The 20,640-nt window shown below is 45.9% G+C and overlaps 1 protein-coding gene and 1 long non-coding RNA gene across 3 annotated transcripts in view; one reads left to right on the top strand and one right to left on the bottom strand.

Moving 5' to 3' along the window:
• The window catches only part of LOC131498148 (uncharacterized), a 23,502-nt gene extending 2,862 nt beyond the window's left edge, over positions 1-20,640 (top strand). The window contains exons 2-4 of one of the 2 annotated variants that reach the window (XR_009255311.1): positions 3,169-3,392; positions 8,839-9,066; positions 18,654-20,640. This is a non-coding gene — a long non-coding RNA (uncharacterized LOC131498148). Of the gene's footprint in view, positions 1-3,168; positions 3,393-8,838; positions 11,012-18,653 lie in introns of those variants that run through there. The other variant, XR_009255310.1, reaches the window with a different exon arrangement.
• On the bottom strand, positions 9,116-18,654 carry LOC131498143 (CMRF35-like molecule 6). Its single transcript, XM_058705066.1, has 4 exons — positions 15,470-18,654; positions 13,882-14,214; positions 12,291-12,387; positions 9,116-11,007 (listed from the first exon to the last, which is right to left on the bottom strand). Exons 1-4 carry the CDS (start codon positions 15,507-15,509, stop codon positions 10,896-10,898), a joined length of 582 nt encoding a protein of 193 aa, XP_058561049.1. The 5' UTR covers positions 15,510-18,654; the 3' UTR covers positions 9,116-10,895.

Raw genomic sequence — 20,640 nt, 5'->3', positions numbered from 1 at the left:
GACACAGAATCTGAAGCAGGTTCCAGGCTCCAAGCTGTCAGCACAGAGCCCGACGCGGGGCTCGAACCCATGAACCGCGAGATCATGACCTGAACAGAAGTCAGATGCTTCACCAACTGAGCTACCCAAGCACTCCTCAAACGCTTTTACATTTTTTTTTTAATTTTTTTAATGTTTATTTATTTTTGAGACAGAGAGAGACAGAGCATGAATGGGGGAGGGGCAGAGAGAGAGGGAGACACAGAATCGGAAACAGGCTCCAGGCTCTGAGCCATCAGCCCAGAGCCTGACGCGGGGCTCGAACTCACAAACCGCGAGATCGTGACCTGAGCCGAAGTCGGACGCTCAACCGACTGAGCCACCCAGGTGCCCCAAACGCTTTTACATTTTTTTTTTTTAATTTTTTTTTTCAACGTTTTTTATTTATTTTTGGGACAGAGAGAGACAAAGCATGAACGGGGCAGGGGCAGAGAGAGAGGGAGACACAGAATCTGAAACAGGCTCCAGGCTCCGAGCCATCAGCCCAGAGCCTGACGCGGGGCTCGAACTCACGGACCGCGAGATCGTGACCTGGCTGAAGTCGGACGCTTAACCGACTGCGCCACCCAGGCGCCCCTACATTTTTAAACAGTTGGAAAAATCAGAAGAAAAATATTTCATGACACATGAAAATTGCACAACACTACCATTTCAGAGTGTATAAACAAGTCTTACGGGAACACAACCACACTTGCTCCTTTCTATATTGTCTGAGGCAGCTTTTCTGCTACAAGGGCAGAATTGAGTAGCTGGCCCACAAAACCCATGATGCCCCCTATCTGGCCCTGATGAGAAGAGTTTGCCACCCTCTTGTCTGGAGGACAGGCCCCTCACCAGAGATCATTCCTGCTAGTAATTGGAAGCAGAATCCTGAGGCAATGGCAGCTACTTTAGATGTATGATAATTTTTTCAGGGTCCAAACAACCTACAGAGTGACTTTAGGCCAGTCTTGGTTCAGGCTGAGTCCAACCTGGCCCAGTTAGAGACCCGGATGCTTCTGCTTGGTCCTCATCGGCCTCATTTGGTGTGGCCTGAGAAGCTGGCTCTCTCTTCTAGGCCCTCCCTGCTTCTCCGCTTGGTACAGCCCCATGTCACCTCAAGGGGAAGCAGCAGCTCCCACTTGCTCCTCCACCAGCACCTCAGATTCCTTGCCCAGTGTCTCTAGCCCCAATTCCCCATGACCCTGCTGTGCCCTTGGGACTGGCTCCTCTGGCACCTCACACTCAACATGACCAAAGTCTACCCCTCCTCTCTCGCTGGTCCTCTATCCCACCACTGCTTTATACAACCCCCTCCCACCTACCTATCAGCCTACAGACTCACTGGTTCCCTTCCTTTTCTTTGAATATATCAAATGCTTTCTCATTTCAGGGCCTTTGCATGTGCTGTTCCCTCTACCTGAAATGCTTTTCCTTTCACTAAGGGTTTCTCAATGCCTGTTAGACGTCCAAGTGGAGATGCTTAGTGAGGAGTTGAGTGTACAACCTGTGGTCCAGGTGAGAGACACACATTTAGAAGTTCACAGGGTTACCTGAGAGCACCAGGACCCAGGTTCCCAAGTTCAGCAACATGTGTGGACTGAGGAAGAAAGGTGGCAAAAAAAGTAAGGAGGAGGAAAGTGAAGCAAGAGGAAAACCAGGAGAGTCTGAAAGCAGGAAAAGGAACACATTTCCAGAAGGAAGGAGCCATTGGCTGAACCAAACACTACACAGAAGTAAAATAAGATGCAGAAAGACAAGATACCTCTGGACAGGATTAGAAGGAAGGATGTGGTCCTTGTCAAGACAGATTGGGAGAGACTGGGGGGGAAAGGAGGGAAGAGGAAACGGAGCCAGCCAGTGTAGACAGTGTTTCACAAGAAGCTCTGGGAAGAAAAGCAGAGAGAAAAGAGGCAGTGGCTGGAAAGGGCTAGGAGCAAAGGGGAGGAGCTGGCCAATGTGGCATCCAGGAGTGTGAATGGGCAGACTGCAGGGTCATGTCCTGTGATAGGCAGTCTCCAGGGTGTCATCATGCTGCTCACAGAACTTGAAATACAAGCACAAAGCTAGATTTAATTACATAAAATTTAAAGCATTTCTGTGGTTAAATAATAAAATAGGGGGAAAAATGCCAAAAACGTTAAGAGCTTGTACAAATCAAAATGAGAAATACTAAAGCCTTAAAAGAAAAATTGGCAAAGACCATGGACCCGCAAGTCTCAAAAGAAGAAAGAAAGGCAAAGGACTAATATTCAGAAAAAATAAGTGTTTATCCTCACTGGCAAGCAAATTCATGGATATATGAAAACAACTAAATTATAAATTTTCCCAAATTAGTCAAGATGGCTTTTTTTCATGTTTATTTATTTGTTTTTGTGAGAGGGAGCGAGCACATGCACAGAAGCGGCAGAGAGAAAGGGAGGGAGAGAGAGAATTCCCAAGCATGCTCTGCACTGTCAGCGCAGAGCCCAACTTGGGGCTTGATCCCACAAACTGTGAGATCATGACCTGAGCCAAAATCAAGAGTCAAATGCTTACCTGCCTGAGCCACCCAGGGACCCGTTAGTCAAGATGTTTTTAAGGTAGTAGTAAAGGCAGACAAAGGTGTGGTGTTATAGGAACTCATATATTCCTTGTGGGTGACACACTGCTCTGGTTCTACAATGTAATTTAGCAATAGGTGTAAAGAATTATAAAAGTGGCCTTTCTCTGTGCCCCATATTTCTGCTTTGCATAATCTAGGCTAAGAAAAAAATTGGAAATGAGAACACATATTAGTGAAAAATTGAAAAGACCCTACTTACCTAACAATAAGAGACTATATACTATTGTGAATAGGTATGTAGATAGATAATAGCTAGATAGATTGAGAGATAGATAGATAAGATAGAGCTAGAGAGATAGATGATGGATGGATAGAGATAGATAGATAGATAGATAGATAGATAGATAGATAGAAGATAGATGATTGATAGATAGATAGATAGATAGATATAGATGATACATAGAAAATAGATATATAATAGATAGATAGATAGATAGATAGATGATACATAGATAGATAGATAGATGCCAATGAGTAGATCTAAGAGCGAACAGGCAAGTGACTAATACACTGTCCTTATTTTCTTATGCATGAATTGAATGTAGAATGTAGTCCTGATCATAACTGCAAAATCTGACAACAACCAAATGTTCATCGACAATAGAATGGATAAATACATGTGGTATAATCACACAGGAATCTTATTCAGCAATGAAAATGGGCACACTACAGCTGCAACATGATGAATCTCAAGCATAATATTAAGTGAAAGAAGCAAGTCATGAACATATTTACAATATTATCCCATCTATATGAAGTCCCAAAGTAGGTAAGACTAAACTATATAAAATTCATATAGAGGTGATAGAAATCAGATCAATAGTTGCCTGTAGCAGGGGTAGGGATGGTCTATAAAGGGGCACAAGGGAACTTTCTGCGGTAATTGATAATGTCCTATATCTTGATTGTGGTGTTGGTCACAGGGAAGGAGATGGTCAAAACTCATTGAACTGTACATATAAAATGGGTGCATTTTCTTATATGTAAAATGTACTACAATATGGTTGATGTTTAAAATCAAGGAAATGAATGTCGCAACTATCAGAGTAATGCATATATCTAGTGGAGGAGGGAGAGGGTATGAACAGAAAGCAGATATCTGGGGTACTGGCAATGTTCTATTTCTTGACCTCATTGGTAGCTATATAAAAATTGCTTTATGATTATTATGTAAATGGTACATATATGTTTTATGTAATCTTTTCCATGTGTATCTTACAATTAAATGCATGTGTGTGTGTGTGTGTGTGTGTGTACAATTAAATATATATGCAGTGGAGTAATGTCTATGGAATTTCAAGACAGAAAATCAATGTCCAAGAATGCTCTACCTTGTAGACAAAAACAGAAAGATATTTCAAAAATGCAAGGACTCCAAATGTGCATTATCCATTTATACTATGTTAAAAAAAAAAAAGTCTCAAAGTACTCCACCCAACCGAGAAGTCAATCCAAAGAATTGAAATTTGAAAAAGATGTGGGTATAAAGGAAATAACAGTAGAAAATCTGTTAAACTTTAGAATCTATGTCTAAATCATCATTATTAATATGGTTATTACATTTATTGAAAATGCTAGAGTTTAATATTTGGAAGAAGACACACGTAATTTTTTTTAATTAATAAACGTAAGCTTCTGGGTCTCAAAGCCCAAAGCATCACAGATATTTCTCACTTCCTGTGAAGAAAGGGAAGGGAATGGTAGCCAGATCCGTGAGTTCTGTTCAACCATCAAAAGGTTTGGGCCTTTCTTCCTGGCAGGATTCTGCCTGTAAGTGGAAAATCAAATATTCCAGTCAGGAGCTGAGTGAGAAATTGGCAGTGCAGGGATAAGATCTGAAGTTTCTGAAAAAAGTGTGGGCTGGGCAGACCTAGAGCATCTCAGGGAGACAGGAAACTGCAGAACTGCAACACCCAGGAGGGACTAGGCAGGCGTCCCGATTATAACAATAACTGCTTCTCTTCCCCAAGCACAGTGCTAGCGGGTTCCCCAAAATTATTTCTGAAGATCACAGCAAAGCTGTAAGGCAGTTACCATTATTCCTACTTTGTAGATAAGAAGACAGAGGCAGAGGGAGGTCCTGATACCAGACTTCATCAAATCAAGTTCACAAACTCCAATCTGGTTTGTTATTCTTTGGGATTTGGGGGGAAAGCCAGTAGAGGAAGCAGCAAACTGACCAAGAGCTTAGTGACCAGGAAGTAGGGAGATCACTTTCCCAAAAGGAAGCACAGCCTCTTCCCCACCTCCATCACCCCGATGTCTTACCAATGCTTTGCAGTTGGGGGCCACAGGCTGCACAATCCACAGCATGGCTTCTATGACATGGGAACTACCAATCCAGTGTCTACCCACTGCCCAGAGCCACTCTGCCAGGGGACGGCAGGAGGCCCTTAGGGCTGGGGCCTGCCCATCTCCACCAAAAACTGAAACACATGCATTTGGGGGAAGCTGCCATAGGGGAAGAGGCTTAGTTTCCAGAAGACAAGACTCCCCTTATTACTATCTGCTCCACCACTAGGGAGGAGGTAGAAAGCTGGGGCAGTCCAAAGAGGAGCACAGACGACATCATTAGGGAAATGCTAGCCATCAAGGAATGCAAATCAAAACCGCGGTGAGACACTGCTTTATACCCACTAGAGTGGCTAGCATCAAAAAGTCTGAGAGTGAGTCTTGACAAGGATGTCGAGAAGTCAGAACACCCATATACCTGTTCATGGGAATGGAAAGTGGTGGAAAACAGTCTACAAATTCCTCAAAGGATTCGAAGGAAGTGAAAGGACCGGGGCAGGGAGCTGGAGCCACACAAGAGAGCTGCCTCCCAAAGACAGGTGTCTGGACCTCTCCTCCACTTTCAGCAATTGTACAGTAATAAGTTATTACCATAGAAATAGTGTCTCCAAAGTGGAGAGGCATGGTGTCCTCAAACCAGTCTCGAATCCAGACACCAGAGTGTAGACAATGCAGACGTTGCTAGTGGTTTTGAAAGAAAATGAGGACACTTTTGAAGTCTGATTCATTGGCTTCCTTGCTGTCAAATTTTCACCAAATTTTCCAGGTTCTGGGGTAAACATACACTTAACCTGACAGGTTGCTGTGCAAAATGACTGCACTGGGCTATTGAGTCTCATCCTTGCAGCCAGGGTCTACCACCAGAAACTGTTTCACTAAACAGAGCAAAGTTTTCACAAACTGGGTGATGGGACTTCCCCCTTTGATTCTGGCCAGCAAATCCCAGACTTTAGCCTCTACTACAAAGCTGTAATCATCAAGACAGCATGGTATTGGCGCAAAAACAGATACATAGACCAATGGAATAGAATAGAGACTCCAGAATTGGCCCCACAAATGTATGGCCAACTAATCTTTGACCAAGCAGGAAAGAATATCCCATGGAAAAAAGACAGTCTTTTTAACAAATGGTGCAGGGAGAACTAGACAGCAACATGCAGAAGATTCTGGCCAGCAGTTTGGCATGGATTTGTTCAGTCCGGTAAAAAAAAAAAAAAAAAAAAAAAAAAAAAAGTAATTCCTCAAATCTTACTGAAATCCCTCTGTCTAGACTCTCCAGTGCAGCTCAAGACCAATTCAGGATCCTTTGTTTGGATCCTCAAGGGCAACAACTGGGGCTGCGTACGGGACCTTCTGGTGCGTGATCAACAGTCACTTGCTGCCTGCACACGTCCCAGTGGATCCTGGATGCCTGGTGGCTGCACACCCAAGTCGTTGCTAATTCTGCCTTACAGTGGCTCATTCACCTGACCACTCACATTACTGCTGCCCCAGTCACCCTCCCCGGCCCCAAGACAGGTTGTGCCACTCCATTGGGCCTCTTGAGAATTGGGGTCTACTCCTGTGAGGCCCTGCACACCCAAACACCAGGCCTCTGGCTTGTCCTTACTTTGTTTATCATGGGAAGCTTGGCTGTTGTCCCCCTTAACCACTGGACTCCCACTGCTGAGGGGAGTACACCTCTCCCTCCCTGGCACCTCTGTAGCCCCCAGTTTCTTCATAAGGATGGTGGTATCCACCTCCTAAGGACTGTTGTTAGGAATAAATGAGATCAATGATGTCAAGTGCTAGGCACAGACCCTGGTGTCATGTTAGCAACTGCTATCACAAGTGCACACACACACACCTGTGGGGTGACAAAATGCCCCACCCCAGCCTGTGCCGTGCAGTGATAGCCATGGTCTAGATATCCTCCCGCCCATCTGCTTAGGTGGTGTGATCTCATGGGACCTGTGTGTGCCTGAACTTCCTTCATCGTTTTCTCCACCTCCTCCTCCCAGGGAAGATTCAGTAAGTGACAAGTCCCAGCCCCAGTCACCTGAAGGCAGAGAGGGGGCCGAGCTACAAATAGACCGGTGGTCCTGTCTCTCTAGCCCCAGAACACCCAGATCCTTCTCGTCTGACTTCTGGCCTAAGAGTTCCAGCCCTGGATACTGTCACTTCCTGTCCATATTTTGTTATCTGCTTCCTTCCTCTGCTACTTCTTCATTTTAAGCTGTAAAGTTATCAGGAAAGGGGAAGGACCTGCTGAAATAGAGAGTGACCCAAAACCACAGCCACAAGGGGAGTTTGATGGCACCATGTTCCCTCACCTGCTGAGGCCCCACCCAGACACGGCATTGCGCACCCATCCCTGGGAGGCCAGTTACCCCTCCATCCCAGGCTGTCCTCTGCTTTCAACCCTATAGCTTTTCCACAACTCTAGCCCTGCCCTGTGGGAAATGCCTGTCCACTGTGGTCACACACAGGTCCTCTTGGGGGATGGTTTCTGGTCCAGCTATAACCAAGGTTTACATTCCTCCACAGTTCAAATCTTAACCTAGATGCCCTTTTTGGTGTCACAAAGAGGAGGGGGGATGTATACCAGTCTTAAAGTTCTAGAGGTTGGAAGTCTGAAATTAGTTTTGCAGGATCAAAGTCACAATGTCAGCAGAGCTTCATTCCTTCTGGAAGCTCCAGGGCAGAATCCACTTCCTTGACTTCTTCCACCTGCATGTGGCTCATGGCCCCACATCACTCCACCCTTGGCTCCCATTATCATATCTCTTTCTGTGACTCTGACCCTCCAGCTTCTGTTTCATAGGAACCCTTACAATAATATTGGGCCCACTGGATAATCCAGGATAATCTCTCCATCTCAGGATCTTTAACTTAATCACATCTGTAAAGTATTTTTTTGCCATAAAAAGTAAAATACTCACAAGTTCTTTTGGGGGTTACAATGGGGACATCTTTGGGGGTGCCACTGTTCTGCCAAATAATGGAGTTAAGGGAGGGATGAAGAGAGCCCGTTCCCTTCCTTTCATAATAACAAGCTCCTCTTTTACCCCCTAAACACCTTTTCATTCTGCACAAGGGGTCCCATGATCTCCCACTAGTTTGGTGATTCACTGGAAGGACTCAAACAACTTAACAAGTTATGGTCATGGCAAAGGCTTCTTAAAGCAAAAGATACAGTAAAGGAGTACCAGGAATCTTATCCATGAGCAAACACTAGAGGTGGGGTTGGAGGCTTCTCTGCAAGGGCCATGGGAATGGGCACTTCTGTCTGGCTGCCAACTAAAGGTATGTGGGAGATGTATCCACCCAGGGAAGCCCACTTCAGTTTGGAGGCAAGAGTTCTTAAAGAGAGTTGATAAAGTACCTACAATCCAGGCACCAGCATCTTCATGATGACATGGAACAATGTTGACCACCCGCTCCATCTTGACCCACTGTCTCGGGTTTACAGAATAATTTCACTCATTGGTGACAATGTGAGCATTCCAGGAGTTAAGTCATTAAACCTAAACCTAACCCTAACCCTAACTCTAACCTGGCCAAGTGTCACTGACATGGCCCTGGGCATTCCTAGAGATAAGTAAGAGCTGAATGAAAGAGACACACTGCATTAAACCTTTCTTTGCACACTCCTCAAATGGAGCATGTGCATTGACCTGTCTCTGCCTCCTGCCCTGATGGGGTAATCCTGGATTCACCAGTGACTTCCCATCACTGCAACCAACATTTCTGTGCATGTTCTGTGTGTCAACACTGTGCTAGAGCCTGAGAAGGCAAAAAGATAAACCTTCATTCCTGGTCCTACTCTTAGGCAACTCATGGGATCAAAGTTACCTACTGCTGCATAACAAATTACCCCAAAACTTAGCTTAAAACAATAATATATACTATTACACAGAAATTGTGCATGACTTTGTTTACAGGGTTTGCAGAAGGCTGCAGTGTTGAATGGGACCGCATTCTCATCTGAAGGCTCAACTGAGGATGGGTCAGTTGCTAAGTTCATTCATGTAGTTGCTGGCAGGATTCAGTTGCTCACATACCATGGAACTCAAGGCTTTTATGGATATTGGTGAGAAGCCCCCTCAGTTCCTTGCCATATGGTCCTCCCAACATGCTCGCAACATGGCATATGGCTTCCATCATAGCAAGTAAGTGAAAGCCAGTGAGACAGAAACCAGAGACTTTTTTTTTAGAGAAAGAGAGTGTGTGCGTGAGAGTGAGTAGGGGAGGTGCAGAGGGAGAGGGAGAGAGAGAATCACAAGCAGGCTCCACACCCAGCACAGAGCCTGATGCAGGGTTCAACCTCACAACAGCGAGATCATGACCTGAGCAGAAATCACGAGTCAGATGCCTAGCTGACTGAGCCATCCAGGCACCCCCGAGTCTTTTGGTAACCAAATAGCAGAGTGCCATCCTGTTAATTTGCCATATCCTATTCATTAGAAGCAAGTGGGTTCATCCCACACTCATTTCCCCTTAGCTCTCACTAGGCCTCTTTGTAAGACCCTCGGTACAGAGAAAGCCACTTACTTAGGGTGCTAGGAGTTAAAGGGCCTATTGTCTTGCTAATTAACTCATGAAAAAGTGTGAGGATATATTTATTCAACTAGAAGTGAGGCAGTAACCAACTGATAGCCTGTTGTCACACCTGTCTAGAAGGACAGTGTCAGGGTGCCTGCCACATTCCTCATCCTGCAGGAAAGAAGTCAAGACACCTGCAGTCAGATGACCAAAGGTTTCACCTGGGAGGTCACCTGTTCAGTACTTTTTTTTTTTTAATTTTTTTTAACGTTTATTTTATTTTTGAAACAGAGAGAGACAGAGCATGAACGGGGGAGGGTCAGAGAGAGAGGGAGACACAGAATCTGAAACAGGCTCCAGGCTCTGAGCTGTCAGCACAGAGCCCGACGCGGGGCTTGAACTCACAGACCGCGAGATCATGACCTGAGCCGAAGTCAGACGCTCAACCGACTGAGCCACCCAGGCGCCCCACCTGTTCAGTATTTTTAGCAACACCTTGGATGAAGGCATAGAAGGCATGTGGGATTCTTCTGTAGATCACACAAATCCAGGGGAGAGGAGTATCAAAAAGAATAGCAGATAAGATGTGATTTCTGTACCCTGGGCATAAGGGCTGAACCTTAAGGAAAGAGAAAGGAACTCCTCCTCAGGACAGAGGCCACTGAGGATGGAGAACAGAGGGACAAAGAGAGAGAAGGAGCGGGGAGGGGTTCAGGCTAGAGCCAGGTCAGGCCCCCTCGTGCCTGGACACTCACTGCCCCAAAGCAGCTCTGTTTGCAGCTTGTCACAAGAAAATCCTCTTCCTAGAACCTGCTGCACATAGGGACGGTGCTTTCAGCTGCCATTTAAAGCAAGACCCACATTCTTCATCCCCTTCTCCCATTTGCTGAATGCATATTTGGCACAGACAGATGTGGGTGAGACTTCTGGGGGCTAACCACCTGCCCACATTGTGCCCAGAGTCAAGCAGAAATCGCAGGAGGCCTGGCTTGCTCCTCCCAGGTCCCTTAACTGCTTACCCTCCTCCCTGTGCCCTGGACCCAAACCAGCAATTGGCATGGCAGCTGCATGTGGAAACTCCTACATGGCCAATGTCCTCCATGTATTATCTCAATTATATACAAATCCAAGAAACAGATGATGAGAGCCATCAAAAACCTCTACTGGGTCATGTTGTAAGCACTGAAGTTTGAACACACATCCATCTCAGTCCACAGCCCATGTCCTCACATGGAGTCCTGGTGTCTGCTGTCAGACCAGCCCAGGAAAGGATCCGGCAAAGATGACTCAATGCCCAGGCACAAAAGTCTCTGCTGGGGCTGATTCATTTCTGGCTTCACATCCCAGGGATGGGTCCAGGCTGAGTTTGGAGCAGAGAGGCCAGGAACTGTGTCACCAGACAGGGAGTCACTGGGGAGTGAGCTGCAGTTACACTGGGCTGGGTAGACCATTGTCCTCAGAGGTGACGCTGAAGCCAGGCCAACCAAATGGCAGCATAACTGAAGCTCAGGAAGAGGCTGACTTTCAGCAAGACCAGGAATAGGAAACTGGCAAAGAACAAGAAGGGCCTGGTGGAGGAAATAGGGTCAGAAGAAAGTGACTACAGTGCATTAGTGAGAGGCCACTTTGCACCCCACCTTTGGACTCTGAACCCAGCACACAAGTCATGGACCATCATCAGCGCCCCCCCTGCCACGCTGGTTCTGATAAGTTGTTCCCCAGGACAGAGAGACAGAAGAGAGAAAAGGGAGAATGGCTCACTATGTGGGGAGCCCTGGCTCCATGCTTCACCCTATTCCCTTAATGTATTCTTCACAGGGACTCTGTAAGGCTGTTCTGTTATCATGTCTGTGGCAGGTTGTATTTTCCAAAAATGGTCACAGCAATATTTCTAGTTCCACATGCTCTTCCAGAAGCCTGACTCTTCTCTATCAAGAGGTGGAATCTATTTTTCATCCCTTTGAAGCTGGATGGACTGGTGATTGCTTTGACTACAGAACATAGAAGCAATGCATGATTTCTGAGAATAGGTCAGGAGAAGGAGACAGGGCCCACCTGGCTGTCTTGGAACACTTGCTCATGGACCCAGCCACCATATTGTAAGGAAGCCCAGACCACATGCAGAGGCCACATATGGGATTCCAGCTGAGGTTCCAGACATCCTGGGGCAGAGACAAATTTCCGTGTTGTATCCTGTCCAAATGCTTGACTCACAGAATCCATGAACATCATAAATGATTATATTTTTTTACTAGTTTTTGGCATAAAACAACCACAAATAACGAGAACAACCATAGTCACTAGAATCACCCTCATTTTATTTTTTTCATGTTTATTTGGTTATTTTAAGAGAGAGAGAGAGAGCAGGGAAGGGGCGGAGAGAGAAGGAGAGAGAGAATCCCAAGCAAGTTCCACACTGTCAGCACAGAGCCTGACAAGGGGCTCGATCTCATGAATTGTGAGATCATGACCTGAGCCGAAGTCAAAAGTCAGACACTTAACCGACTAAGCCACCCAGGTGCCCCAAATCATCTTCATTTTACAGATGGGGCAACTGAGACATGCAGAGGTTAAGTGACTTGCCCAGTGTCATCACCCTGTTAATAAAAAGTAGAGCTGCAATGGGAACCCAAACACTGGCTACTAACACCCTCACACTTAGAGACGGGGAAGGAGACAGAGCAGAGAACCAAAGCAGAGGCCAGGTACAGGGGCCCTGGCTCTCCTTGGGACCTGCAGCAAGTACTAAGGTGTCACACCAAAGCCAGGGGAACCCCAAACTTGCATCCCCACCAGGAAACTATAAAGCCAGGATAGTGGGACCCTCCTGCAGGGACATGGCTTTTCCTACCAGGCAGGAAGGCCAGGGCTGTCCATGTGACTGGTCAGAGCTGGGGTTCCCATGCTGGCCAATGTCTCAGTGGTCATCATTGATACTGTCGCTGAGCCTACAGAGCAAGTCACAAGTCACTCTCTGCCCCAACCTCCCAATGGCTCAAAGTCTTCAGTCATCATAACACTGCACATCTCCCCATCTTCAAGGGACGCTGTGGTTACAGAGAGAAGTGTCCTGGGGGAGGTGCCAAGACCAGGCAGGAGAACCCCATATTACTTCTCGGCGGGGTAGGTACCCAGCCCCATCTCACACCAAGACATCCCAGGCACAGGCAGGGGATGCTGGAAGGAGAGGTCTTTCAGGGGCCTCAGCCAGCCCTCCAAGAAACCCCACAAGAGGCCTTCCGGTGAAGCTCCAGCACATTCTCATCACTGTGGGGACTCTGAAAACTCCAGAGGGCAGGACCCAGACCCTCCCTCTTTCCCTCACCCCCACACACAGAGCAGGTATATGGCATAAAATAAAAGCATGGAAAAAATGCTGGTGTAGATTTTCATGTGCCCCCTTCTGAGTGGGGACTCGAGTGAGGGAGCTGTAACTACATACTTGTGTTCATGCTGGGCTAAGAAGAAGCAGGACACCAGGGCTGGGGTCCCCAGCAGAGCCATAGGGCAGGGGGGCCATGATCCAGCTCACGTGCTACCTCCTTGGGAGGGAGCCCTCCTGGGGGCCTTGTACCCAAGGTAGCCCCTCCCCACTCAAACACCATTTAATCCCTATCTCACTAGCCCCCCACACACACTTACATTGCACCTGTCACCATCTGTATAGTGAGTGGCTGCATGTCCATAAAGGATGGGCTTCCCCTGCCCCACCACTGTTCCCAAGCTCCCCTGTTCTCTGTCCCTGTCCTTCCTCATCTCCACTCCAAGGTCAACATCTACAACTCCCTGCAAGCCCACCGGGCTGTGAAGACTGAATCTGTCTGCTTTCCCCGTCTCCCCCCGACATCGCCAGACTAGGTCCATAATAGGAAGACAATAATGTTTCAATAACTGAGGGAGACAAACAAGGGGACCCCCTAAAGCCCATAAATAAAGCCACTTTTCCCTGCCAGAACCTGGAGATGTGAGTGTTGCAGCTTTGGTTTGGCCTAGATGATAGTACCAATGGCTACCATCTTGTAAGTCCTAACAAACTACCAGCCACTGTGATCAGCGCTTCACCCCTACCAACTCATTCAATGCTCTCAATCACTGTACAGCAACACTATTGTTCTCCAGTTTTACTAATGGGGAAACTGAGGCACAAACCAGTTAAGTAACTTGCCCAAGTCACACAGCCCACAAGTGGCACAGCTGAGACTTGAACACAGCTTTCTGACTCCAGGGCTCAAGATGCAACCCGACTTATTTCACCAGTCACACTTACATGTAGGTACAGAAGCAGGCTTTTACAGATGCCTGTGCCTACACACAGGTGCATTCCTGTCCCCCTGGGTAGCCAGTCATGGGCCTTGGCTGGAGCCTTCTTTCGCTCCTCAGCAAGAGAGACTGGGCACCCATGACCTCAACCTATGCAGGCAAAGGGTGTGGGAAGGGATTACCTGGAAAAATAGTCACGGCCACCAGGGCCTGGGGGACACTTGTGGCCCTGTCCACCCCGCACCAGTAAGTGTCTGCATCTCCTTCCTCCAGGTCCTCCGTGATCACATGGAAAAGGTGCTCTCTGGGGTTGTCTCGAAGGGTTACTCGGCCACGCCTCACCTCTTGCCCTGCCATCTGTTCTGTTTCAATGACTCGGACACAGTCTGTCCAGTTGGGCCCTCGGCACCAGAACTTCCTGTGACCCTCCTCTCCCACATTGTACCGGCACTCCATCACCAATGTTCCTCCCGTTGTGCCTTTTAAGATCCTGGGAATGCTCAGAGTGAAATAGCCTGAAAAACACAAACCCCCATACCTTATCCAGTGCATCCTGTAGCTCCTGGCCCCTGTTCACCAACTTGCAGTGACCTTCAATGAACAGAGACACCATTCCCCATCCCTGGGTGCCCCCCACATCCTCCCATGCTCACCCCTCTACAGGAAACATGCCTAGCTGCACAAACACGTGCCTACATGGGCAGCTGTGTTCCCCTCAGATCTGTGAGCAAGATGAATTTTCTCCTGCTCTTCTAGCAGACCAGAAAAAATCTTTCCTCTATGGCAAATCAACTTCCCTCCACATAACACACATACTCATCTCTCAAATCCTCCTTCCACACTCACCTCTCCCCTCCCCCAGCCCCCACCAAGCCATTTTGACCTTCTTGAGTCTCTGGAGGTGATATTAGTCTGAATCATTTCTCTTGGGTGATTTTTCACTCTGTTATAGGCCCAACCTGGCTCTCCTCCGTTAAGAGGGGGAGTGAGAGAAAATTGAGCAAGGATCCAGCACTGTCCTCATTATAATAGCAAGTATTGATTCAGAGTTTAGGAAGGAGCGGGCACTGTTCCATGCTCTTTACATGTGTTAATGGGTTAATGGGTTTAATCCTCGAAGCCGCCTTTGGCAGGACTCATCTCTGACTATCCCATGTCATGTCCGGGCTTCAATAATCCTCATGTTAACACAGCATTACAAAGAGTGGGATTTGGAATCTGAACACAGAGGACAGAAGGGAGAGAGAGGGAGTTTCTCTCAAGTTACAGGACTAAAGCTGGAACACTCTGCTTCTGAGTGAGGACCCCACAGTGGATAATCTGGTGTTCCCCAGGTTGTGGGGGGACGAGGGGTACAGGATGCTTCCCCTCCACCCCAGGAGTTAAGTGGGAGCAGAGACACAGAGGAAAGTCAATAAGAGCTGGGAGAGGCTGAAGCCATGTGCTGACTAGCCTTAAGTCAACCCCTTTCTCTCCCTGACAAGGGCAACACATGATTCTACACAAAGAAGAACCACTGGCAAATAGGGGTCATGCCCCAAGTCAGGAAAAGTCAAGTGGGTGATTACCCAGAGGATAATATTTCCCTTCTCCATTCTCAAGGGAGGATAGGTGGGAGAATCAAATAAGTAGAACAAAACTTTGAATCTTCCAGGAAGATTTTCCCAGCCTTCCACACCTCCTATATGGATCTGTCTCTGTAGATTCTCTTCCTCCCCGTCATCTCCAGCTCCATGGAGTAGACATGCCCCTGCCCCAAGGCACACTCACCCGGAAGGCAGAGGAGCAGGAAGGCACTGGAAAGACACATCTTCTGGCCTCAGTGGATCGCTCCTCCGCCGTATCTACAGGAGGAAAGGTGCACTGGACCCCACAGTCCTCCAGAAACTCAGTGCCAAGTACTTGCTTCTCTTTGTTTGTTCCGCCTTCCACTCCTACCCTTGCGATCACATCTCTTTTTAATTTCTCAAAATGAAAAATAAGGAAGATCCCTGGAAAAATCTGTGTGTGTGTGTGTGTGTGTGTGCACAGATGAGGAGAAAACTTGTTTAAAAATATTATGTACTTGGAGTATTTGATAACTAACCTAGAAATACAAAAATGTGGTTGCTGGAAAGGAACTTCATCTACCTCTCCGGTGCTCTTAAAAGTTTTTGCCTGAGGGCACCTGGGTGGCTCAGTCAGTTGAGCATCAGACTCAATACTGGCTCAGATTGTGATCTCATGATTCATGAGATTGAGTCTCGTCTGTACTGCAGTCCCCTCTGCATTGACAGTGTTGAGCCTGCTTTGGATTCTTTCTCTCCCTCTCTCTGGCCCTCCCCCATTTGCACGTGCGCACTCTCTCTTTCTCTCAAAATAAATAAACATTTAAAAAAAGTTTTCACCTAAAACCCACAATAAGAAATAAGTGTTACATTTCAGCCCAGAATTGCCATCCATATTTATGTCTGAAACAAAAGTCTCAAAAAATAATACTGTGCACTAAGATGTTTTCTATTCTATTCCAATTTTTAAAGGTTTATTTATTTTGAGAAAGAGAGTGTGGAGGAGGTGTTCAATTCTATGCACTGTGAAATCATGACCTGAGCCGAAATCAAGAGTTGGATGCTTAACCTGCTGGGCCACCCAGGCGCCCCTGATGTTTTAACCTAGTAATTCATCATAGCCTACTGACTGATGTAGGCCAATCTTTTCAAGTTAGGGTTGAAGAAACCAAAGCCCAAAAGTTAAGGGATTTGAACAAGGCCAGCCTGTGTGATCAGATGTAAAGCCAACCCAGAACCCAGAACCCTACAACTCTGATCAGGTGCTCTTTCTCTCACCTTGTGTTACCTCAGTGATGCAAAGCACATACTGAGTTTGTTGAAGGAACGACCACTTCATTCAGCTGGACTCTTGACTTACCCCTTACCCCTGGCTGAACTGAATCACTCATTCCTACAAGCTCCTCCCTCCCCTGCCAGTCAACTCAAGGTAGATCTTAGTGTTGTCCAAAGTAAGTGCTGCTACCTCACCCACTCCCTGGAGTTCAGGAAAACTCTCAGCTCAGTTAGAGCAAGTGAGAGTGACAGGGAACCTCCCTTAGAATGCAAAATTATCATTACTCACAAAGATGGAAGAGCCAGCAAGGAGGCTGCCTTACCTCCTTTCTTCCTCACTTCTTCTCCCTTCCCTCCCTCCACTCTGCTCTTCTTCTCTCTCAGGCTTCAGCAGGTGGTTCTGTCTTCATCCTTCTCAAGTCTACATTCTGCCTTCTAAACAAGGCCCCAGGGCTGTTGGCCCCATTGCTGTACCTCACCCTTGAGTCACCAACTTCCACTGTCAGCTCTGTCCACTCCAGGAACACCCTGAGCATCAACAGAGGGTGGGGTGCTGTGGCAGTGGCATTTTCATCATAGCCCCCACCCACACCTATGCTCAGCTAGGATTACCCAACTAGCACACTTAGGAAGGGCCCCGTGTTCCAGCAAAGCTGCAGCAAAAAAAAAAAAAAAGAGAGAGAGAGAGAGAGAGAGAGAGAGAGAGAGACACACACACACACACACACCAAAATATTTGCAAATCATATGTCTCAAAGGGATTAATATCTAGAATATAGAGAAAATGCCTACAACTCAACTACAAAAAGCAAACAACCTGATTCAAAACAAAAACAAAAGCAGAAAAACAGAGGACTTGAATAGACATTTCTCCAAAGATATTTAATTGACCAGTAGCACATAAAAAGGTGCTCAACATCACAATCATTAGGGAAATGCAAATGGAAGCCACAAGACACCACCTCACACCCATTAGGATGGCTACTATCTAAAAAAACAGAAAACAAGCATTGATGAGGATGTGGAAAAAGTGGAACCCTGGTGCACTGTTGGTAGAGATGTCAAATGATACAATCACTGTGGAAAACAGTTTGGTGATTCCTCAAAAATCAAAAATTGAATTACCATATGATTCAGTGATTCCAGTTCTGGGCATATACCCAAAAGAACTGAAAGCAGAGTTTCAAAGAGTAGCATGTCCACAGTAGCATTAGTCACAACAGACAAAATGTGGAAGGAACCCAAGTGTCCATTGACAGATGAATGGATAAACAAAACGTGGCATATATATACAATGGAATTATCCAGCCTTGGAAAGGAAAGAAATGCTATACTATGTTACACATGGATGAACCCCAAAGACATTACACTGCATGAAATAAGCCAGTCACGAAAAGGCAAATACTGTATGATTCCACTTACATGTGGTACTTAGAATAGTCACAATCATAGAGACAGAAAGCAGAATGGTGGGTGCCAGGGGCTAGGACAGGGGGAGGAGAACGGGGAGATAAGTTTAATAGAGACAGAGTTCCAGTTTCACAAGATGAAAGAATTCTGGAGGTGGACGGTGGTGAGGGCTGCACAACCATGTGAATATTTTTTTTAATGTTTATTTTTGAGAGAGAGAGAGCAGGGGAGGGGCAGAGAGAGAGGGAGACACAGAATCTGAAGCAGGCTCCAGGCTCTGAGCTGTCAGCACAGCACCCGACGTGGGGCTCAAAGCCACGAACCGTGAGATCATGACTTGAGCTGAAGTCGGACACTCAACCGACTGAGCCACCCAGGCGCCCCATGTGAATAAATTTAATGCCACCGAACTGTACACTTAAAATGGTAAAGACGATAGATATTATGTGTATATTTTATCACAACAAACACACACACAAAAGAACTGCACATCAAAAAAAGCAAGAGCTGCGTCTGGAAAGGAGGGCATGGAGGAAGGAGTAGAAAACCATAAGAGTGGAAGGAGGAAAACCGTTGGGATTCCTTGCAACTTCCTAGGCAGATCATGACTATCCCTGGTGTAGCATAGAGAGCACAGCTGGAAGAGATGTGGCATAATACCCAGTATTTGATGGCTGGGCACTTCACAAATGCAATTGATAATATTTTTCTGTCTTTGGCAGAGGCTGGTACAATTCATTAGGCTACAGACACAGATGGAGAAGCAAGTGTTGGAGAAAAGAGCTGAGGGGAAATCTGAACCCCAAGATGAATCCAGGGAGAACACCACATGAAAACAAAGCAGAGATCAGGAATGCCAAAGGTTGCCAACAAACCACCAGAAACCCTCAGAAAGAGCCAACTCTGATGACACCTGGATCTTGGACTTTTGTCCTCCAGTACTGTGAGCCAATAGATTTCTACTGTTTAAGCCACTCAGTTGAAGGTACTTCATTACAACAGCCCTAGGAAACTTACATACTTCGAGAGATAGAAGGTAATGTCTCTCCGGACTAGAGGAAAGAAGGGGAAATTGGGTTATAGAAAATAAAGGAAGCAATCCCTATCAAAATAATACCAGCATTCTTCACAGAACTAGAATAAACAATTCTAAAATTTATATGGAACCAGAAAAGACCCCAAATAGCCAAAGCAATCTTGAAAAAGAAAACCAAAGCTGGAGGCATCACAGTCCTGGACTTCAAGATGTATTACAAGGCTGTAATCATTAAGACAGTATGGTACTGGCACAAAAGCAGACAGACCAATGGAACAGAATAGAGAACCCAGAAATGGACCCACAAATGTATGGCCAACTGATCTTTGACAAAGCAGGAAAGAATATCCAATGGAATAAAGACAGTCTCTTCAGCAAACGGTGCTGGGAAAACTGGACGGCAACATGCAGAAAAATGAACCTGGACCACTTTCTTACACCATCCACAAAAATTAACTCAAAATGGATGAAAGACATAACATAAGACAGGAAGCCATCAAAATCCTAGAGGGGAAATCAGGAAAAAACCTCTTTGACCCCAGCCACAGCAACTTCTTACTCAACATGTCTCCAGAGGCAAGGGAAACAAAAGCAAAAATGAACCATTGGGACCTCATCAAAATAAAAATTTTCTGCACAGCGAAGGAAACAATCGGCAAAACTAAAAGGCAACCAACAGAATGGGAGAAAATATTTGCAAATGACATATCTGATAAATGGTTACTTTCCAAAATCTATATAGAACTTATCAAACTCAATGCCAAAAAGAAAAAAATCAAATAAAAAACCCAAATAATCCAGTGAAGAAACAGGCAAAAGACCTGAATAGATACTTCTCCAAAGTAGACATCCAGATGGCGAACCGACACATGAAAAAATGCTCAATGTCATTCATCATCAGGGAAATACAAACCAAAACCACAATGAGATACCACCTTACACCTGCCAGAATGGCTAACAATAACCACTCAGGCAATGATAGCGTTGGCAAGGATGCAGGGAAAGAGGATCTCTTTTGCACTGCTGGTGGGAATGTAAACTGGGTGTAGCCACTCTGGGAAACAGTATGGAAGTTCCTCAAAAAATTAAAAATAGAACTATCCTATGACCCAGCAATTGCACTATTAGGTATTTATCCAAGGGATACAGGTGTGCTACTTCAAAGAGGCACATGCACCCCAATGTTTATAGCAGCACTATCAACAATAGCCAAAGTATGGAAAGAGCCCAAATGTCCATCGACAGATGAATGGATAAAGAAGATATGGTATATATACTATGGAGTATTACTAGGCAATCAAAAAGAATGAAATCTTACCATTTGCAATTATGTGGATTGAACCAGAGAGTATTATGCTAAGCGAAATAAGTCAGTCAGAGAAAGACAAATATCATATGACTTCACTCATATGAGGACTTTAAGATACAAAACAGATGAACATAAGGGAAGGGAAGCAAAAATAACGTAAAAACAGGGAGGGGGACAAAACATAAGAGACTCTTAAATATAGAGAACAAACAGAGGGTTACTGGAAGGGTTATAGAAGGGGGGATGGGCTAAATGGAGAAGGGGCACTAAGGAATCTACTCCTAAAATCATTGTTGCACTATATGCTAACTAACTTGGATGTAAATTTATAAATAAATAAATAAATAAATTTTTAAAAAAGAAA

Source organism: Neofelis nebulosa, chromosome 16 (genome assembly GCF_028018385.1).
Source record: "Neofelis nebulosa isolate mNeoNeb1 chromosome 16, mNeoNeb1.pri, whole genome shotgun sequence".
Taxonomy (NCBI): domain Eukaryota; kingdom Metazoa; phylum Chordata; class Mammalia; order Carnivora; family Felidae; genus Neofelis; species Neofelis nebulosa.
Note: the sequence above shows the minus strand (reverse complement) of the source record. Positions and strands in the feature narration are given on the sequence as shown.